Source organism: Hyperolius riggenbachi, chromosome 6 (assembly GCF_040937935.1).
Source record: "Hyperolius riggenbachi isolate aHypRig1 chromosome 6, aHypRig1.pri, whole genome shotgun sequence".
NCBI classification, from domain to species: domain Eukaryota; kingdom Metazoa; phylum Chordata; class Amphibia; order Anura; family Hyperoliidae; genus Hyperolius; species Hyperolius riggenbachi.
In genome coordinates this window covers 14,361,374-14,379,430 of record NC_090651.1, presented here as the reverse complement: position 1 = coordinate 14,379,430, position 18,057 = coordinate 14,361,374, and the positions used below count along the sequence as shown (strand labels likewise).

Here is an 18,057-nt window from a genome sequence, read left to right as displayed (position 1 = left end):
AAAAATAGAGTTTTACTTAATTTGGCTGCCAAAGGGTTAATTGGATATTAGTTATGCTCAAGTAGATGCAAATGACGTCGAGTTGATGCACATTTATGCATCTTGAAAATTAACCAATCAAATTTTACCTCAGCAGGATTTGATTGGTTCATTTTCAAGATGCATAAATTTGCGTAAAAATGTGCATACATTTGCATCAACTCGAAGTTATTTGTATCTACTTGACTTACATTATTGGATATGCCATTTCTTTGTACATGTATTGGCGATTGGAGCACATTAGGGCTGATGCTGGAGGACTACACAAATTACATTCTTATGAATTTGCACTGCCCCAAAGCGAACATCGGCAGTGGTGCAATGTATAATAGACAAGATCTAATCTGCTATTTACTAGTAATGGGCCAGTTAAATGTTCAGTATCAGAAAGATAATGGACGGTTACCTGGTCTACCACCAAAACAGTCTCTGCAGCCACGAAGTCTATGCTGGCCATCAGCCCCGGCCACAGGTGACACCTAAAGGACACCTGCAAGATTACTGGACTGAAAACCAGCTGCATGTAGGGAAATATTGGTATAATTTAACCACTTAATGACAACCTGACTTATAAAAACGTCCTGCTAGAGCCTCTTAATAGCTCCAGGATGTTTTTTTTATTAGTCAGACAGTGCTGCTGTCGCTGTGCGCGTGCGCGCTCCCGCACGTGCGCGTGAAAATAGTGAAAAAAAAAACACCAAAGAAATACACCTTTATTTCCAAATACTATATTTTCACCATACTTTGTACTAGGGACATAATTAAAATCTTGTGATAACCAGGATAAATAGGCAGATAAAATGTGTGGGTTTTATGTACAGTAGCAGTGTTTATATTAAAATTATAGGGGATACAACTGGAGAAAGGGTATTTTTTCATTTTTTTCCTTGTTTTTCCCTTTAAAATGCATAGAAAATAAAGTAATTACTGAAACAAATATCAACCCCAAAAAGCCTAATTGGTGGTGAAAAAAACAAGATATAGATCATTTCATTGTGAGAAGTAGTGATGAAGCTATTGGCAAATGAAAGGGATGAGCACTGAAAGGTGAAAATCGCTCTTGTCCATTAGGGTAAAAACGCCTTTGGGGTGAAGTGGTCAATGTTCGTACTAAAGGAGAACTCAGACCATTACTCAGTTTTAAAGAAACTTTGAGTAGGAGATGTAATAAACTTAAGTGAACTTATTTTTAGAGATCTATAGAAGTCTCCTTACAATTAATGAAACGAACACCTGATAATGTACCTCTTATTCTGCATTTCCTGTCTGGGAAACACATGTCTGAGCAGAGCAGCTCCTGCACAGCAAGTTGGGTTTCAGCCCCGCCTACTTACATTCCAAATGTACTTTGCTGTGCATAAATAATTTGAGGGAGAATTATACAATTAACCTCCTGAGCGATAATCCCGAGCTGAGCTCGGGGTATGTCGCGCAGGAGGAGTTCTCAGGCCCTGGTGGGCCGATTTGCATAATTTTTTTTTGTTACACGCAGCTAGCACTTTGCTAGCTGCGTGTATCTTCCGCTCGCCGCCGATCCGCCGCTACCTGCCGTGCCGCGCAGCCCCCTCTCCCCGACCCTTTGCGCAGCCTGGCCAATCAGTGCCAGGCAGCGCTGAGGGGTGGATCGGAACTCCCTCTGACGTCATGACGTCGGTGACGTCATCCCGCCCCGTCGCCATGGCGACCGGGGAAGCCCAGCAGGAAATCCTGTTCTGAACGGGATATCCTGCTTACTCTGATCGCCGAAGGCGGTCGGAGTGGGTGGGGGGATGCCGCTGCGCTGCGGCTATGATGTAGCGAGCCCTGAGCTCGCTACATGATTTAAAAAATAAAAATTTTAAAAAAATAGTGCTGCGCCACCTCCTGGGCGATATAATTGTATCGCCCAGAGGGTTAATATATGAACTATTGATCCTCCTTAGATGTATTTTGGATGGCTAAGAGAAGTTGCACTTTAAATATCTTATTTTCTGCTAAGTTCCTGGAGCTTTTTTCACATGATTATCCACCTTAGGGCATTAAATAATCCATTATGTAAACCAGCTGATGATTTACGACCTCTCGAGGTCCCATAAGAAAAGCTCACAAAGGTGCATTAGACAGTAAAATAAACACTACAATGTAACGACGTTGGTTTCACTAAACGCTAAACGACAGATTACGGCAGTTTAATAATATTTCTGTTCCCGCAAATATAGAAGGGCGAGCTCTTTCTTTAATGAAATGTAGGTGTACCTACTTATTTATGCCTGAACATTAAGTTCATTACAAAACGCTCATAAGGAAAGAGACATCGGGAGTTCCTTTTGTGCGCTCATTATTACTTCCCTACAGGAAGTCCAGCAAAAAGTACAATAATGGGAATTCCGTCCCTTAGGTGATCTCTGGAGTTAAATTAAGCAGCTGAGAAACTTCAACCACATCTATTGTGCTGCTCATAACTATTCATAAAGACTCCTTCTCATCCAGGCAGACAAAACCTTTTGTTTCATCGGTGATAGTCCAAGTTTAGATCGAGTATACAGAGAGGATGACAAAATTATCTGTGTATCACATAAAGAGAGCCCCAAATTACAACAAAAAATTATATCCTTCGGTCTATCTATCCAATATGAAGGTAGGTAACATAAATGCTGCCTAATAAAATATACAGAAGTTACAAAAAAACGGGTAGAGGGAACCTTTTTATCCGAGCATGCAATCCATATTCAAGGCGAAGTCATGACTAGCAAGGGCCAATGAGATGCTATGAATTTGAAGTTGATGCAAATGCTATGCTGATTGAAGGAGGGGGGAAGACACACAAGCCCATAAAATACCTTTAAAAGTACTCAACATATTTTTAGAGTACCTTTTCACCTGCTTTTTTGATACTTTTTCAATTGCAAAGTGCTGGAAAGGTATTTTAAAGAGAAGATAAAAAATTATCTTCTAGGTGAAAACGAGAAATGCATATGGGCCATAGACCCTTAATCAATGGTCGGAAATGCCGATTTGTGATTCCACTGAAATTCCAATTCCTGAGAAGTCTTATTTGGGGCATTCTCGGATTGGCCAAATACTTCCGAGTTGACTCTGCATTCTCCGATTGGTCCAACGTGCGATTGGGCTAACATTATTGAGTTGCAGTAATGCAGTATTTCCACAGAAATCCGATTTCTGATTTTCGAGGAATCTGAATGTGCATTCCTACTGTTTGACTGACAGTAAAAGGCCATGCTTGGAGTTAGAGTACACGCGTGGCCTCAGTATTGTAAACCTGCAAGTAAACTGCTAGTAGCCAAGGCGTACATATGATTCAGCTGCAATTCATTTGGGCGCAAGGAGACGTTGAAAAACGCCCTAACTGATTAGCTAATTTGTCTCTTGGCTGTGTAATTTCCAGGGCTGTGGAGTCGGTACGAAAATCATCCTACTCCTTAGTTTATGAAACCACCGAGTCCGACTTCAACTCCGACTCCGGGTACCCAATATGGCTTCCGACTCCTCGACTCCGACTCCTTAGTCTAATGATTACCATGGCTGTGGATTTAGTACCAAAATCATCCAACTCCGACTCCTCAGTTTATGAAACCACTGAGTCTGACTCCAGGTACCCAAAACTGCTCAGAATCCAACTTCTTGACTCCGACTCCACAGCCCTGGTAATTTCGAGGTCTAGCTATTGCTAGAACCTGAATTTTTTTTTTTTTTATAATTTAGGCTCCAACTATTGTGACCAAATCTTGCCAAAATAACTTGGGACAGGCTAAGGGTGCTCCAGCCTACTAGTAGAGGCTGCAATATTGCCATGGAGGCTTGTAACCAATCATGGCATACGCTTACTGAATCAGAGAGGATCCCATTGCCATAATGATCTAGAATAAAGCTACAGAGGTTAGAGACAGATCACAGCATACAGTTCTAGAGGCTAGTCACAACATGACATACTCCTACGGGCCTACACCTAAAGACACTAGTGTCAGATCATAATGTGCTGCTTCTCTGTATAGCACAGGTGTCAAACGCAAGGCCTACAGGCCGAATGCGGCCCTCAAGAGCTTCAATTATGCATCATTATAAGAAGTAAAAGTACAACAGTGTTTCTGGTTGAAATATTGTGAATTTGCACCTGGGTGCAGCAACCATCCACGGGACCCACCTACGAAATTAGCAAGGTGCTCCCACCTTGGATCAAAACACTCCTGTGGCAGATAAAACACACAGATGCCTTCTCCTCACATAGCAGAGTAGTTAAACAGAATAATATTCATCTTCCCCAGTGCTGCATTAGGGTTTCTTCAGTTCTTCGCTCTATACTTCCGTACCTCCAGCTCCTGATCACGTGACATGCATTGGGAGTCGGAGGTATGCAGAATATGTGTCTGTCTGGAAGAATAGAGGTGACCCGAAGAAGCAGTGGAGCAAGTATTAAACTGCTCCCCTGCGCTACTCTACAGAAGGGTGAGGAGTCGGGATCCAGGCCCCCTCACGGTCACTAGTTACACCACTTTTTTTCAGACTGCTTAGTAAATGTTATCTTAAACAATTTGGCCCATGACTTATGCAATGTTTTCGATTTTAGCCTCTTTTAGGATTGAGTTTGACACCCCCGATGCAGCGTTATGGAAGAAGCTGATGCCATATAGATTTAAAAAAAAAAAAAAAATACTGACATATCTGTCATACAGCTAATAGATTATAGTGACAGATCAGGTCTTGCCCTCATTGGCACATAGCTATACTGGCCTGGAAATAGTAGGACAGGGGCAGCAGCGGTAGGGGGCAACCGATGATGTTCAGCACCCCCATTCTCTGGACAGCACAAAGTTACCTTGGAAATCTATTTATTTACTTAGGATTGCAATTCACCAAAGAGTCAAAAAGGGAGGGGTCTTTCTTTAAAAATGTTCATCATAAAAATTACCTTTCATAAAATTTCTTAGGATGTTATGTTGATCCTACAGTTTAAAGGGAACTTGATATGAGAGGGTTTTGGAGACTGACATGTTTATTTCCTTTTAAATAATGCACATTGCCCGGCTGTCCTGCTGATCCTTTGCTGCATTGGGTTAGCGGCATGCTTGTTTTAGGTCTGTAATTTAAACCCTACTGACCAGAAAAAACAGCAGGGCAGACAGGCAACTGGTATTGTTTAAAAGGAAATAAATATGGCAGCTTCCCTAGGTCTCACACCTCGGGTTTCTTTTAACTAAAAAACCACATGCTCTCTGTTGGTGGGGTCTGATCGTCCCTCCCAGTGTTTATTATTTTTTTTTACCAATATTTATGTTATTTTTTTTTTTTAACCCTCCCACCCCCCAGCCGGTCAATCCTGGCGATTGGCTGCCATAGGCTTCTACCTATGAGAGCCGATCGCTCGCTTGTCCCCCAGGGGGACAGCCGTGTCACACGGCTCTCCCCAGTACAGCGCTGTACTGGGGACAGCCGTCGCATGCGATCGCATGCGATTATGCCGTCTAACAGTCTTCCGAGAGACTGAAGAGGGGGCAGAGCTCCGCCCCCACGAGTAGGAGATGCACGCGCAGCCTGCGCGCGATCTCCTGCAAACTGCAGCCCCAGAACTTGACGCCAATCGGAGTTAGGTGGTCCTGGGGCTGCCGCCGCGGCCACGCCCATGGGCGTGGAGCGGTCTTAAGGTAGTTAAACCGAGTCATGAAATGTTTCCGTTTTTAAAGCAAACTAAAGCGAAAATAAACTTATAAATTGTATGTGTAGTACAGCTAAGAAATAGAACATTAGTAGCAAAGAAAGGAGTCTCATATTGTTTTCCAGTACAGGAAGAGTTAATACTTCATTTATGCAAAAGAACTTCTCTGAGCTGTTTGACTGTTTGGTTAAAATACAGTCCTGTTTTCTGAAGCACTTACACAGGCAAGAAACAGTGAGATACAGCTAGAGATAAGGTTTTACTGCAGGAAAGTTCAAATGGTCATTATGTCTGCTTTGTTTTATAGTTTAAAAGACAGAGTGTGGTTTTAAAACTGCGACTGTGAAAGAATGATGGAATGTTATATATATAAAAAAGCTATATAACTGAAAAAAGGAGACTTTTCCTTGTTACTAATATTCTATCCCTTATCTGTACTACACATACAAATAGTATATCATAAGTTTTTTTTTTTTAGTTTCAGGTGTAAACAGCAATCTTTTGCAATACAAGGTTTCTAAGAAACTGGAATTTTTCTTTGAATGAAACTTTAAAAATGTAACTTGCGAAAAAAACAGGAGAAAAAGTGAATGGACTAAAAGGGCCATTGTGCCATCTAAAATGAACACCTACAAAGGCATGACTTAAAGCAGTGGCGTAACTAAGGAGCTTGGGGCCCCAGTGCGAGTTTTACATGGGGCCCCAAGGACTCTATTGATATAGAGCCTCAAAACCTACCAAGGCCAGTTTCAGTGTCAGGTTTAATCAGAGTAAACAGTTAGTTAAAGACGAGGGATAGGGATAAAGTATTAAACATATTTATTAAATTAAAAAAAGTTTTTTTTTAGAGACTTCAGCGTCTCTTTAAAGGACTTACGAGGCCAAGTACAGTAAAAAAAATAAAATAAAAAAGTTAACTACCTGGATCAGCTTGTAAGGCACTGAGGACGCCGTTCGCGCCCTCCGTGCCGTTCCGCCTGGTCCCCGCCGCCGAACAGCCCCCCGAACGGTGCCTGACCGCGCGGCCCGGGTCGGGCTCCCCAGCCCGTACCAAGATGGCCGCCGGAGCTGCCCGCGGCTGCGCAGTCCGCATAGCCGCAAGTGCGGCTGCGCAGCTCTAAGGCCAACCCCCCGATCACGTAACAGTAGCGTGGATCCGGGGGTTGGCCTTAGAGCTGCGCAGCCGCACTCGCATGTGCTAACATGCTTTGCACGTGCTAAGTAGTCAGCACATGCAAACTACTTAGCACCGTAGTTAGCACATGTAAACTACTTAGCACCCTGGTTTATTTTTAAAAATCAGTGTTTATTCAACAAAGAAAAGGAACATATGACAGAATATGCAGTGTAGCAGTGCACCTCCTAACTTTTCCAACAGTAGCTTCAGCATCAATTATCACTGTGGAACAATAATATAATAATTGTCACATAATTTATAGAGCTCAGATTGATTTTAAATTCCCAAATATTCTATCTTTACAAGATCATAATTAGCAAGACCAGGGGTATCTAACCATGGAGCTTAGCACCCTAGTTAGCACGGTGTTAAGTAGTAGTTTGCATGTCCTAACTACAGTGCTAAGTAGTTTGCATGTGCTAAGTGCTAACTACGGTGCTAAGTTTGCAGGTGCTAACTACAGTGCTAAGTAGTTTGTATGTGCTAACTACTTAGCACCCTAGTTAGCACGCTCAAAGCCTTTAGGCGTGCTAACTGGGTTAGCACCGTTTACTGAATCGAACCCCAAGCCTTTTCAGTTCTGCTGAGTCGATTTTTAGTCTGGAGGTTCACTTTAACTCTTCCTGTACTGAAAACAATATTAGACTTCTGTCTCTGCTCCTAATGTTTTATTTCTTAGCTGTACTACACATACAAATCATTCTGTCATAATTTTTTTCTTTCATTTCTGTGGCTCTTTAAGTTTTAACTTCTACAAATACAATTTACTTTATACTATCTGATGTAACTTAGCAAAACGTCAAAACAGCTATCGGAATTTGGTTCCAGCAGCCTAGTCACCTAATTGCCCCACTGACTTCCTCGAAGAGAGATTAAACAAGGCTGAAGATTAAAATGATGCAGCTGAAATGGACTTCTTGGATTCTTTGCTCCCGGGTTTCATGCCAGGACAATTCATTTTCAGGTACCTTTAAGCCCATTCAGAAAGTGATTCTTCAGAGCACAATGGGAACTTCAGAGCAGAAAGGAGCAGGTTTGTCCTTAAATATCTCGTAACAAATAAAAAGATCTTGCTACTGCGAAGGGACTTATTTGTCAGATCTGTGGCTGCCACAACCTTCTATCTAAAGTTCCATCAGCAACACGCGGGACAATAGAGGAATGTTACTGCAAAAATAAATCAGCTCCTAATAGCTTTCAGAAGAACCGAGGGGAAAGCAATTATATAGCATCTACATGCTAATCTACCAGAATAGAGTCTCAGAGGAGTTCAAGAACCCTACTCAAAATTCCAGCAGAGATAAGGGGTCTAGTGCATTTGGCTGGGGTTGGCATAAAAGATTTTTTTTTTTTGTGATAATTATCTTTGTGCAGAACATTTCTGCATTTGCTTTCATGTGCAATTCACAGTTTAACCGGGCGAAGAGGTATTTATTTGTAGGGGGAAAAAAATAGCAGTATGTTTAACACAGAGTCATTTCGTCCCTTCTGCTTTTAGAAGAAGCCTTCAAACCGGTTCCTGTTTTTTTTCAGGTTAAGTGGACAAATTAAGAGGCCTAGTAATTTATTTTTTAAAGGTGACATGTTGCATTTTATTATGAATTATCAAAACGGGGCCTAAACTGTCTGTATGGAAAATGGGGTCATTTGCCAGAAGTTAATTATATTTGTATAGCCCTTTCCCCCCTGGGGGCTCAAAATGCTGTGACTCTGCATTCTCAAAAGCCCAGGAAAAGTAGGGTTTTTAGCCTATTCTTAAAGCTGTCCAAAGAAGGAGCCCTTCACACGGATTGTGGAAGAGAGTTCCATAGAGTAGGTGCTGCATAGGAAAAGGCCTGTGCACCAAATGTTCTCAAGTGGATCCTGGTAATAACCACATTCACATGGAGGGGCACATAGTTCCAATAGATCCGCTATGTACTTGGGTCCCATGTGGTTTAGAGCCTTGAAAGTCAGCAGGCAGATCTTACAATGGATTCTCCATTTTACTGGCAACCAGTGAAGAGTTTGCAGTACTGGGGTGATGTGTGAGCTGCGGGGGGCATTGGCTAGGAGTCTGGCTGCAGCATTCTGTACTAGCTGTAAGGGGCGCAGAACCTTTTCTGTAGATCCGATGAACAGAGTGTTGCAGTAGTCTAGGCGGGAGGATACAAATGCATGAACCAGGGCAGGTAGGTCTTCAGCTGGGATAAGGTGTTTAATTCTCACTATATCTGTCAGATGGAAGAATGAGGATTTGATGGCAGTTCATACCTGCTGTCTGAGTGTTAGCTTTCCACCCAGGATCACTTTCAGTCTTATACTGCACCCCATTCCCCCAATTGCTAGTTTGAAGTGGGGAGACTTTTGGACTTTATCCTTCATGTGTGGACTGCCTACCACCAACACGTCTGTCAGCCTCAACCAGCTGGTGTTCATCCAGTTTTGTAATTCTACTTGACATGCATTGATGGATGCTGATGGGCCTTGTGTGCCAGGCTTGAAAGACAGATACAGCTATGTGTCGTCTGAGTAACAATGGTATTCTAGGTCAAAGTTCTGGACTATGTTGCCCACTGGGAGTTTGTAGACTGCAAAGAGTAAGGGTGATAGCACAAAACCCTGTGGGACGCCATAGGCAAGTGGCACTGGATTAGAATAGTGGGTTTCAAGGCATACTAGCTGTGTCCTGCCAGATAGAAAGGACTGAAACCAGCTGAGAACAGTCCTTAGATCGCAGCATTTCTTGGATCACTAATTAATATTTTATGATCCACGATGTCAAAAGCTGCAGACAAGAATCAGAATTGAGCACTCACCCTTGTCTCCTGCTGTAAGTAGATCTATCATTACTTGGACAAGTGCGGTTTCAGTGCTGTGCCTATTCCTGAATCCTGACTGAAATATGTTATCTGTAAGCCTGGCTTCTAGCTGGTTGGCAACTGTTTTCTCAAAAACTTTTGACAAGAATGGTAATTTCGCCACAGGTCTGTAGTTGGCCACAGAATCAGGATCCAGTGGTGGTTTTTTCAAGAGGGGTTTTATGATTGCTTTCTTTAGTGCCTCTGGGTACAGTCCACTTTGCAAGGAGCACTGAGTTATTTTGTGTAGTGCTGGTCTTATCAGCTCTGAGGACTGCATTAAGGAACCAATTCGGCTGGGATCCAGGTCACAGGTAGTAGGGCAGAGGCTTTGGATAGGAACACCAACATCTTCCTCACTCAGAGTGTAAAAGACTTGCCATGGTCGTACGACAATAGGCACATGCAAAGTCCTAGGGTCCATTAATGTCATTGGTATAATGCTGGCACGGATGGCAGACACTTTGTTAGTGAAGACGGCTGAGCATTCTTAATATCGTTCCCTGGAGAATGTGGTTGGGCGTTTAAGGCATGAAGGATTGCAGAGTGTTTCCACTGTGAGAAAGAACTCTGTTCTTGGCCGTAGATATTTTTTGCCAGGTGAAGTCTGATTTTTTTCTTGGTTAATGCTTCTTGGTATTGTTTGAGGTGATGGACTAGGCTGGATTTGTGCTCCCCAGAGCCTGATTTACACCACTGTCTTTCTAGTCTGCAGCCTTTCTTTTTTTAGGAGCTTTCCAGTTTTGGTTGCCGATTTGATGCACCATGGGATGATATTGCTGAATGTAAGCAAGGCATATCTGGCTACATTTGCAAATATGTATTTCTGGAGACATTTTATATTATTTGGTAGCTGCGGAGTTTGAAATAGACCGAATTTAGATGCTGTTTAAGCAGAATCTGACTGTCTTACATTCCCAACATGTTATGGATGATCAGCCATTGCCTTGTTCCGGTTTGGCAAAGCTGTATTGAGATCAGAGGGCCTCATAGTGTAGCCTGTAGACCACTAGTGGTCATTGAGTGGCTCCTTTTTACTCCGTAGCAGTCTTTCCCATGGCCAGCTGGGAAAGCGTTGTTTGGGCAATAGTCTTCTGTAATATCATAAATCTAACCTCTTGTGAAAGTGGCTGGCTGTGTCTCTAATAAGAGAGGGAACCTACTGTGGATGATGAGGATTGCCGCAATCTGATCACCCTTTGACATCCTACAGTCTGATGTATTTTCTACAACCTATAATCTAATGATTGTTCTACATTCTATAATCTAATGTCCTTTCTGGATCCTACAATCCAATATCCCTTCCACATCATACAATCAGATGTCCCTTTTGCATCCTACAAACAGATGTCTCTTCTACATCCTATGATCTAATGCCCCTTCCACATCCCACGTCCTTACATCCCAATTTCTCTTTTATATACCACAATTGGACTTCTCTTCTAAATCATACAATCTGCTTTACCCTCTAAGTGCTACAATCTGATGCTTCTTCTAAACCCTACAATCTGAAGTTCCTTCTACATCCCACAACCTGATCCCTTCTACATCGTACAATATGATGTCCTGCTACATCCTACAATCTGATGTTCCTTCTACATCCTACAATCTGATGTTCCTTCTACATCCTACAATCTGATGTTCCTTCTACATCCTACAATCTGATGTTCCTTCTACATCCTACAATCTGATGTTCCTTCTACAGCCTACACTCTAATATTGCTTCTATATTCTACAATCTGAAGTCCCTTCCACAGCCAACAATTTGAAGTTTCTTCTACATCCTACTACCTGATGTCTCTTCTACATCCTACACTCTAATGTTCCTTCTACATTCTACAACCTACAATCTGATGTCCATTCCACATCCAACAATCTCATGTTTCTTCTACAGCCTACAATCTAATGTTCCTTCTACAATCTGAAGTCCATTCCGAATCCAAAAACCTCATGTTTCTTCTATATCCAACAATCTGATGTCCCTTCCACATCCTACAAGCTGATGTCCGTTCACATCCTACAATTTGTGTTCCCTCTACATTTTACAATCTAATGTTATTATTTTGTATTATTATTACTTAGTATTTATATAGTTCTAACATCTTCCACAGCGCTGTACAGAGTATATAGTCTTGTCACTGAACTGCGCCTCAGAGGGGCTCACAATCTAATCACTACCATGGTCATCTGTCTATCATAGTTTAGGGTACATTTTAGGGAGTAGCCAATTAACTTATTTGGTTTCCTCACACATCCCAAAAACATACAGAGTGCCCAGAGGAAACCGACACGGACACAGTGAGAACATACAAACTCTGTACAGATAGTGCCCTGGTTGGGATTTCGAACTGGGGAACCAGCGCTGCCAGGAGAGAGTGCTAACCACTGCAATCTGCTACACCCAACAAGCTCATATTTCATCTACATCCTACAATCTGATGTTCCTTCAACACACTACAATCTAATGTTCCTTCTGCATTCTAGAAACCATTGTGAGGGAAGCCATTGTAGTACTTGGGGGAAATCAACACACAGGGAGACACATTGCATACAGACAGTGTCCTAGCTATGCATCAAACCAGTGCACTAGTACAGCAAGGTAGTACCGCCATTTAGCGGCATAAAGGGTGATGGAAAGTTATCCTATTCACCAACTAGATGGACATATGCTCAGAGGATTAAAATATAAATCTAAGCAAGTTATAGAGAAAGATGATCGGCACTAGATGCCAAGATCTCCAGAAGGGGTTGGTGGATAACTCACTGTGCCTCTGGTTGAGAAACCAACTGTATGCAATTGAAGAAAAAGATTTGGGTGCCAGATGTGCTGCAATGATTCCACCGTTTATTTAATACCCACCACAGACCGATACAAACACCAAGGCAAAGGCCTGACAGCTGTTTCGCAAGCAACTGCTGGCTTCCTCAGCTTTTGGTCTCTGAGGAAGCAAGTGGTTGCTTGTGAAACAGCTGTCAGGCCTTTGCCTTGGTGTTTGTATCTGTCTATGGTGGGGATGAAATAAACATTGGGTTCTTAGCAAAGCATCTGGTGCCCGGATCTTTTTCTTCAATTGCATAAATCTAAGTAAGATTATACAACTTTGGGCCACTAGCATACTAATTGCACATGCCTATGCAACATTTCAAGCATGGTGGCAAGTCCGGAAAGTCCAACAAAGACACATAATTTAATCAGCCTGACTTAAAGAAAACCTGAACTGAAAATTAAAAGTCAAAATAAGTATACACAAGTCATACTTACCTTCCATGTAGTCTACTCCTCAGTGTCTTTCTCCTGTTCCGCGTCCTGTTTGTTAACTGTGATCAAGGGAATTTTCCGTCCTCCATTTTGAAAATGGCCATTACCCATAACATCTTTCTGGTCAGCACACAGTTAAACTGTAACATCGCCCACTTGAGCCATAGGGAAACATGGACGTTACCTGGTACATCAGTTTTTCGCTCAGCTATAACTGACAGCAACTGATATTTTACCTACAGCAACTGATATATTTCAGATCTGACAAAATATTGTCAGAACTGGAAGGGATCGTTGTCAGAAGAAAATGGTGAGCTTCTGAGAGGAAATGATGGCGAGGTAACTATGCAATGTTCATTTGAAGTTACCTCATGTGTTTATTTTAAATATTTTTACTCAGTACAGGTTCTCTTTAAACAGTCTTCTTTGTTATTGATCTAATGGCAGAGAGGATCGCCATTGGGCCTGCATTAGCATAAAAGCATTGTATTCTGTCCAATGATCTACTTATTTACATTCAATTAAATCCTAAAACTCTCTAATCCATGATATTCTTGTGTGTATATATAGGATCTTAACATTGGGCCCAGTCCTATTCCAAGTCCTGTTCCAAGAGTACTATTTTTTTTCAGCATCCTCTGCCAACACACTGCAGGTTGGATCTATATCCCTTTAGTACTCCATGCATTAGGTTTCAAATCCATTAGGTCGGCTAAATCCTCTTCCCACAATGTCTATCCCTGATTTCGCTGCATATGTGATGGAATTTTTCAATCTGGCAGCACACAAATCACCATAATATAGGTAAGGGAAAATGTCCAAAAAATAAAAGCACTTTGGATACAGGACATCGAAATCTAGGCATGCCTTACAATTCATTATGATTTTTTTTTTAAAAGAGTACTTTATTGAAATGCCACATAGGTGCTACCCCTGAAACAACACGAGGGGCACAATTGATTTCAAGTAAGCTGAATCATCACAGCACGTACAAGTATGGCTACAAAATACCAACAAATACATTCTTTAATATTCAGTGGGTCGAAAAAGGATTCTTCACTTTTCAAAAATAGGAGCCTTATCTTGTTTGAACAACTGTTTCGCATCGATGTCTATGAACCACCACTGAACATAATGTTTACATTGTATGCTTTCTTAACTAGGAAAGACTGTTTCAAATAGCAAATATGTGCAGCACCCTGTGGCTAGGAGTAAACTCATCAACAATGTGATAAAACAAAAATATTTGGACTACAGGAAGGGTCGCAAAACCAACTTCTTTAGAGGGTGGGCGAGTCTGTGAAAGACATACATGAAGCAACAAATGATAGAGAGAGCTGATATACTAATGAAGGTCAAGTTGTCTGATAAAGGTGACATGAATGACCTTAAAACTAATTTTTTTCTAAACAGAAAAACTTGAGTGATTTATTTTTTAACTTCTCTAAAAAAATAAAAATAAATAAATATAAAGACAACAAGCCCCATGTCAAAATGTCTAAATAACGATGTAGTAAAGATTTATTTATCTGCATGGAGTTTGTATGTTCTCCTCGTGTCTGTGTGGGTTTCCTCCGGGCACTCTGGTTTCCTCACACATCCCAAAAACATACAGGTAAGTTAATTGGCTTCACCCTAAATTGACCCTAGACTATAGGGATGGTCGTAGTCAGCCAACGACGCTACGCTGGAACTACGCGTAGTTTTACGCAATTATGCTTCGACAAACTGCTGCTTTGAAATCAAATATTGGCTTCGTATGCATTTCGTAGACTACACGTTAAAATACGCAATTACACGTAGTGCGATGCGTAGTGTATGCGGATGCTTATGCCCGCATGCAGAAAATGTTACGTAATAATTCCTCGTTAAATGCATATACCGGGAACTCTTCTATGCGTACATTCCCCTTTCCAATGCGTACGTTTGTAAGCATACAATCGCACACGGAAAATTAGACGCGAGTAACGCATTTGTAGTTCACTACGCAATACACATGTTAACTACGCATAGTAGGCGTAAGCTACGCGTAGCGGTACTTCGCTATGTGTAAATTTGTAAGCGTAGTTTTGAAACTTCACCTACGAACTACGATGCGTAAATTCGCACTGGCGTAGTTTCTGCTCATCCGTGGATATATACACTACACCATACATACACAACCCAAATGACTATGGTAGGATTAGATTGTGAGCCCATCTGAGGGAGAGTTAAGTGACATGACTATGTACTCTGCACAGTGCTGCAGAAGATGTTGGCGTTATGTCAATACTAAACAATAATAATTTAGAAATTCAGGACAATGATTATGCTGTACAGTTACAGTATAAGGTACAGATAGTAAATGCACACCATGACAGGATCATGAAGGGCCTGAAGAACAATGGCTACTGAATTAGGTCAATATGAACAATGGCTTCAAGGTTAGGGTCAAGACTCATAAATGTCCGTATCACAAGCAAATCCATTAAAATGATGAACATGTTAGGTTACAGTTTCATGAGGAGATATTTAAACCTAACCTACATCAGTCAAAAGTTATGCCTAAAAATTAGTGCACCCAAAAGATTTGAGGTCTTGCATGTTAGTTAGTATGGACACGTTAGTCGAGGAATTTTTATTTGGGAAGAGATGATGGAAAAGTGGGTTACTAGGCGTATTAGCAAATACTTCTTGCCAGCGATTACGTAGGCAGCACAACATGGAATTCACCATCGCCTTAAAATGTAGCATTTCTGTATTTTTCACAATGATGACACACAGTCATATGGAGTGCGGAATTTTTTTCCCTAATTTTTACAGCTAGACTTTATCTACGTAACGTTTGGCTTACCTTCCAGGTTCGGTGGCATGCTTCCAAGGGAAATATTTCCCTCCTTCATATAAACCAACAGTTCTTCTCCAGGCTCAATATCTTTGATAACTTTATAAAAAAGCTACAACGAAAAAAAGACACAAAGAAATTTAGACTTGCAGTAGGTGCTTTTGTGTAGGTTGCATGTCAAATGGCATTAAAATGGCTTTGGTCAGTCATTAAAAGTGGCTGGTCTCTTGAAAGGACATTTTTTTTCTACTCTATTTAGTACCTATTTTACGAGAAGCTTTGCAAATAGAGTGCTGTCTTACATTGGTATGGCAAAAAATGGGCAACTACTGTACAGTCAAATCTATGCTAGTTCATACTTTGGTGTAAAAAGATAATCGTCCACGGTGTATTCATTGTCCATGTTGTACACTAAAACTCAAAAATCATTGCGACACAACAAACATGGCTGTTTATCCTCCGGGAACTATGATATGTTGGACACAGGTGGCGCGTTCCTTGATCCTTTGATCGTGGCTAAAAATAAACTGTTGCGGCACTTTTTACACAGAACACATATCAGAAGATATGGAGCAAATGTAACATGTTTTCTTTATTTAGGAGTACTCATAATACAGTTACTTTTATTCCCATATAACGTATCTAACCCATAGTTACATCATTCGTAGAACTGATCCAATTCTGACTGCAGAAAGGTCTTTAATTGGTAACAAATGATTTTGCTAGATGCACAGGCCATTTTTTTTTCCTGTGCAAGGGTTAAAGCAATATGTACAGCTTAAAATTGAGTGTTGAAATTTTTAATGGTTAGGTATACAAGTCAGAGCAATGTGTAGTGGGAAAAAAATTCTGGCAAAGCCTAAGGTTGGGCGATATTCCAGTTATAGTGTTAACATAAAAAAGAAATACACACCGCACACCCACTACATCTTAAAACAGCCCAGAATGCTCTTTAATATCATATAAAGGACCGGGGGTCACTGAATGACTTCAATAATTTTCGTAAATAAATTGCAGTGCGCTAAAATGTGACAAGGGGCTGCAACGCATCTGAAGGAAGGGGGAAACCAACAGCATTTCAGAAATGGGCAGGTTCCTTCGAGGGACACTGCCGCTCGGTTTTAAGTAGGAATACATGTGTTCCAAAGGAATCCTTAGTGGTTTTCATACATTTGCTCAGAAGCCAACGACTGTAGCAAATATACTAACATCCAGATGAGGCTTGTAAATGGTATTTTTTTTAAAAAACGTACCATAAGCCCCGCTTGCCTGCCATTTTTTGTACTTTGCAGTTGGAAACATGGAAGGTAAACACCATTTAAAATCATAGCAATGTAAAATGCAGCATCAACAATGGCAACAATCATATATTTATATAAAATGGCTAAACAGCTCATAAAAAACAAAACAGACCACATGCTACAAAACCTGTCTGGTGCAATGCAACTAAAATAAAGTCTGAGCAAATAATGTGTTTTCATGTGACAAATCCACTTAACTTTCAGAGTTATTTTTGTTATTTTATTTTAATTTTTTTTTGCATGTGTAAAATAGAAGAAAATGGTTTGTGGCGTTTAAGCAAACAAACAATAAGTAAATAAAATAAAGGCCTCATTTAAAACGTTTTTAGCTTCTTTTGTTACTCTAGACCATGTGGCAGAGGTGACAAACGCATTGATCTATTTCTCAATACAGTCGGATACTTATTGGTGTTGCCAACAGTGGATTTGCTGTATTTTATGTCTTAGCGGAATAATAAACTCCTGTAATTAACACCTCTTACACCTGCTCCTATCATTCACCACGTTAACCTTTTTAAAAACTATTCGCTGTGGCACATAAAACAAAACAAAAACATAGTCTAGTGGAAAAACTGCAAACTGTCAGTGGAATTTGTGAAATGTGAAGGGTTAATTAAGATCTACAGAATGCCCAAAAATTTCATATGTTTCATGGCACTGTCAACCTAATACTGTACAATATCTCTACCAGGTGTGAAATTTAAACCAAAACAGAGCCTGCCCTGTCGTCCATATGCCCTGCTTCATAACTACTGTATGACCAGTCTAAAAGACTTCAGGGACAGTGTTACCCCCACAGGTGCAGGATATTGGAGGCAACCAATAAGTAAACAACAGGCAAGGAGAAAACAAGCAAAATCGAGAATCTAAAGACACATAAATAAACAGATCTTACACATTTTCTTTTCTTTTTAACACTTGGCTTTCAGCCATACTACTTAGTATTTTTATACAGTGTTTGATAGGG

At 41.0% G+C, this 18,057-nt stretch overlaps 1 protein-coding gene across 6 annotated transcripts in view; it reads right to left on the bottom strand.

The window, feature by feature from the left end:
• The window catches only part of PRDM16 (PR/SET domain 16), an 805,072-nt gene that overhangs the window by 76,977 nt on the left and 710,038 nt on the right, over positions 1–18,057 (bottom strand). For all 6 annotated transcript variants that reach the window (XM_068238856.1, XM_068238853.1, XM_068238857.1 and 3 more), the window contains one exon: positions 15,799–15,901. In XM_068238856.1, coding sequence (XP_068094957.1) covers positions 15,799–15,901 — 103 coding nt within the window. The remainder of the gene's footprint in view (positions 1–15,798; positions 15,902–18,057) is intronic.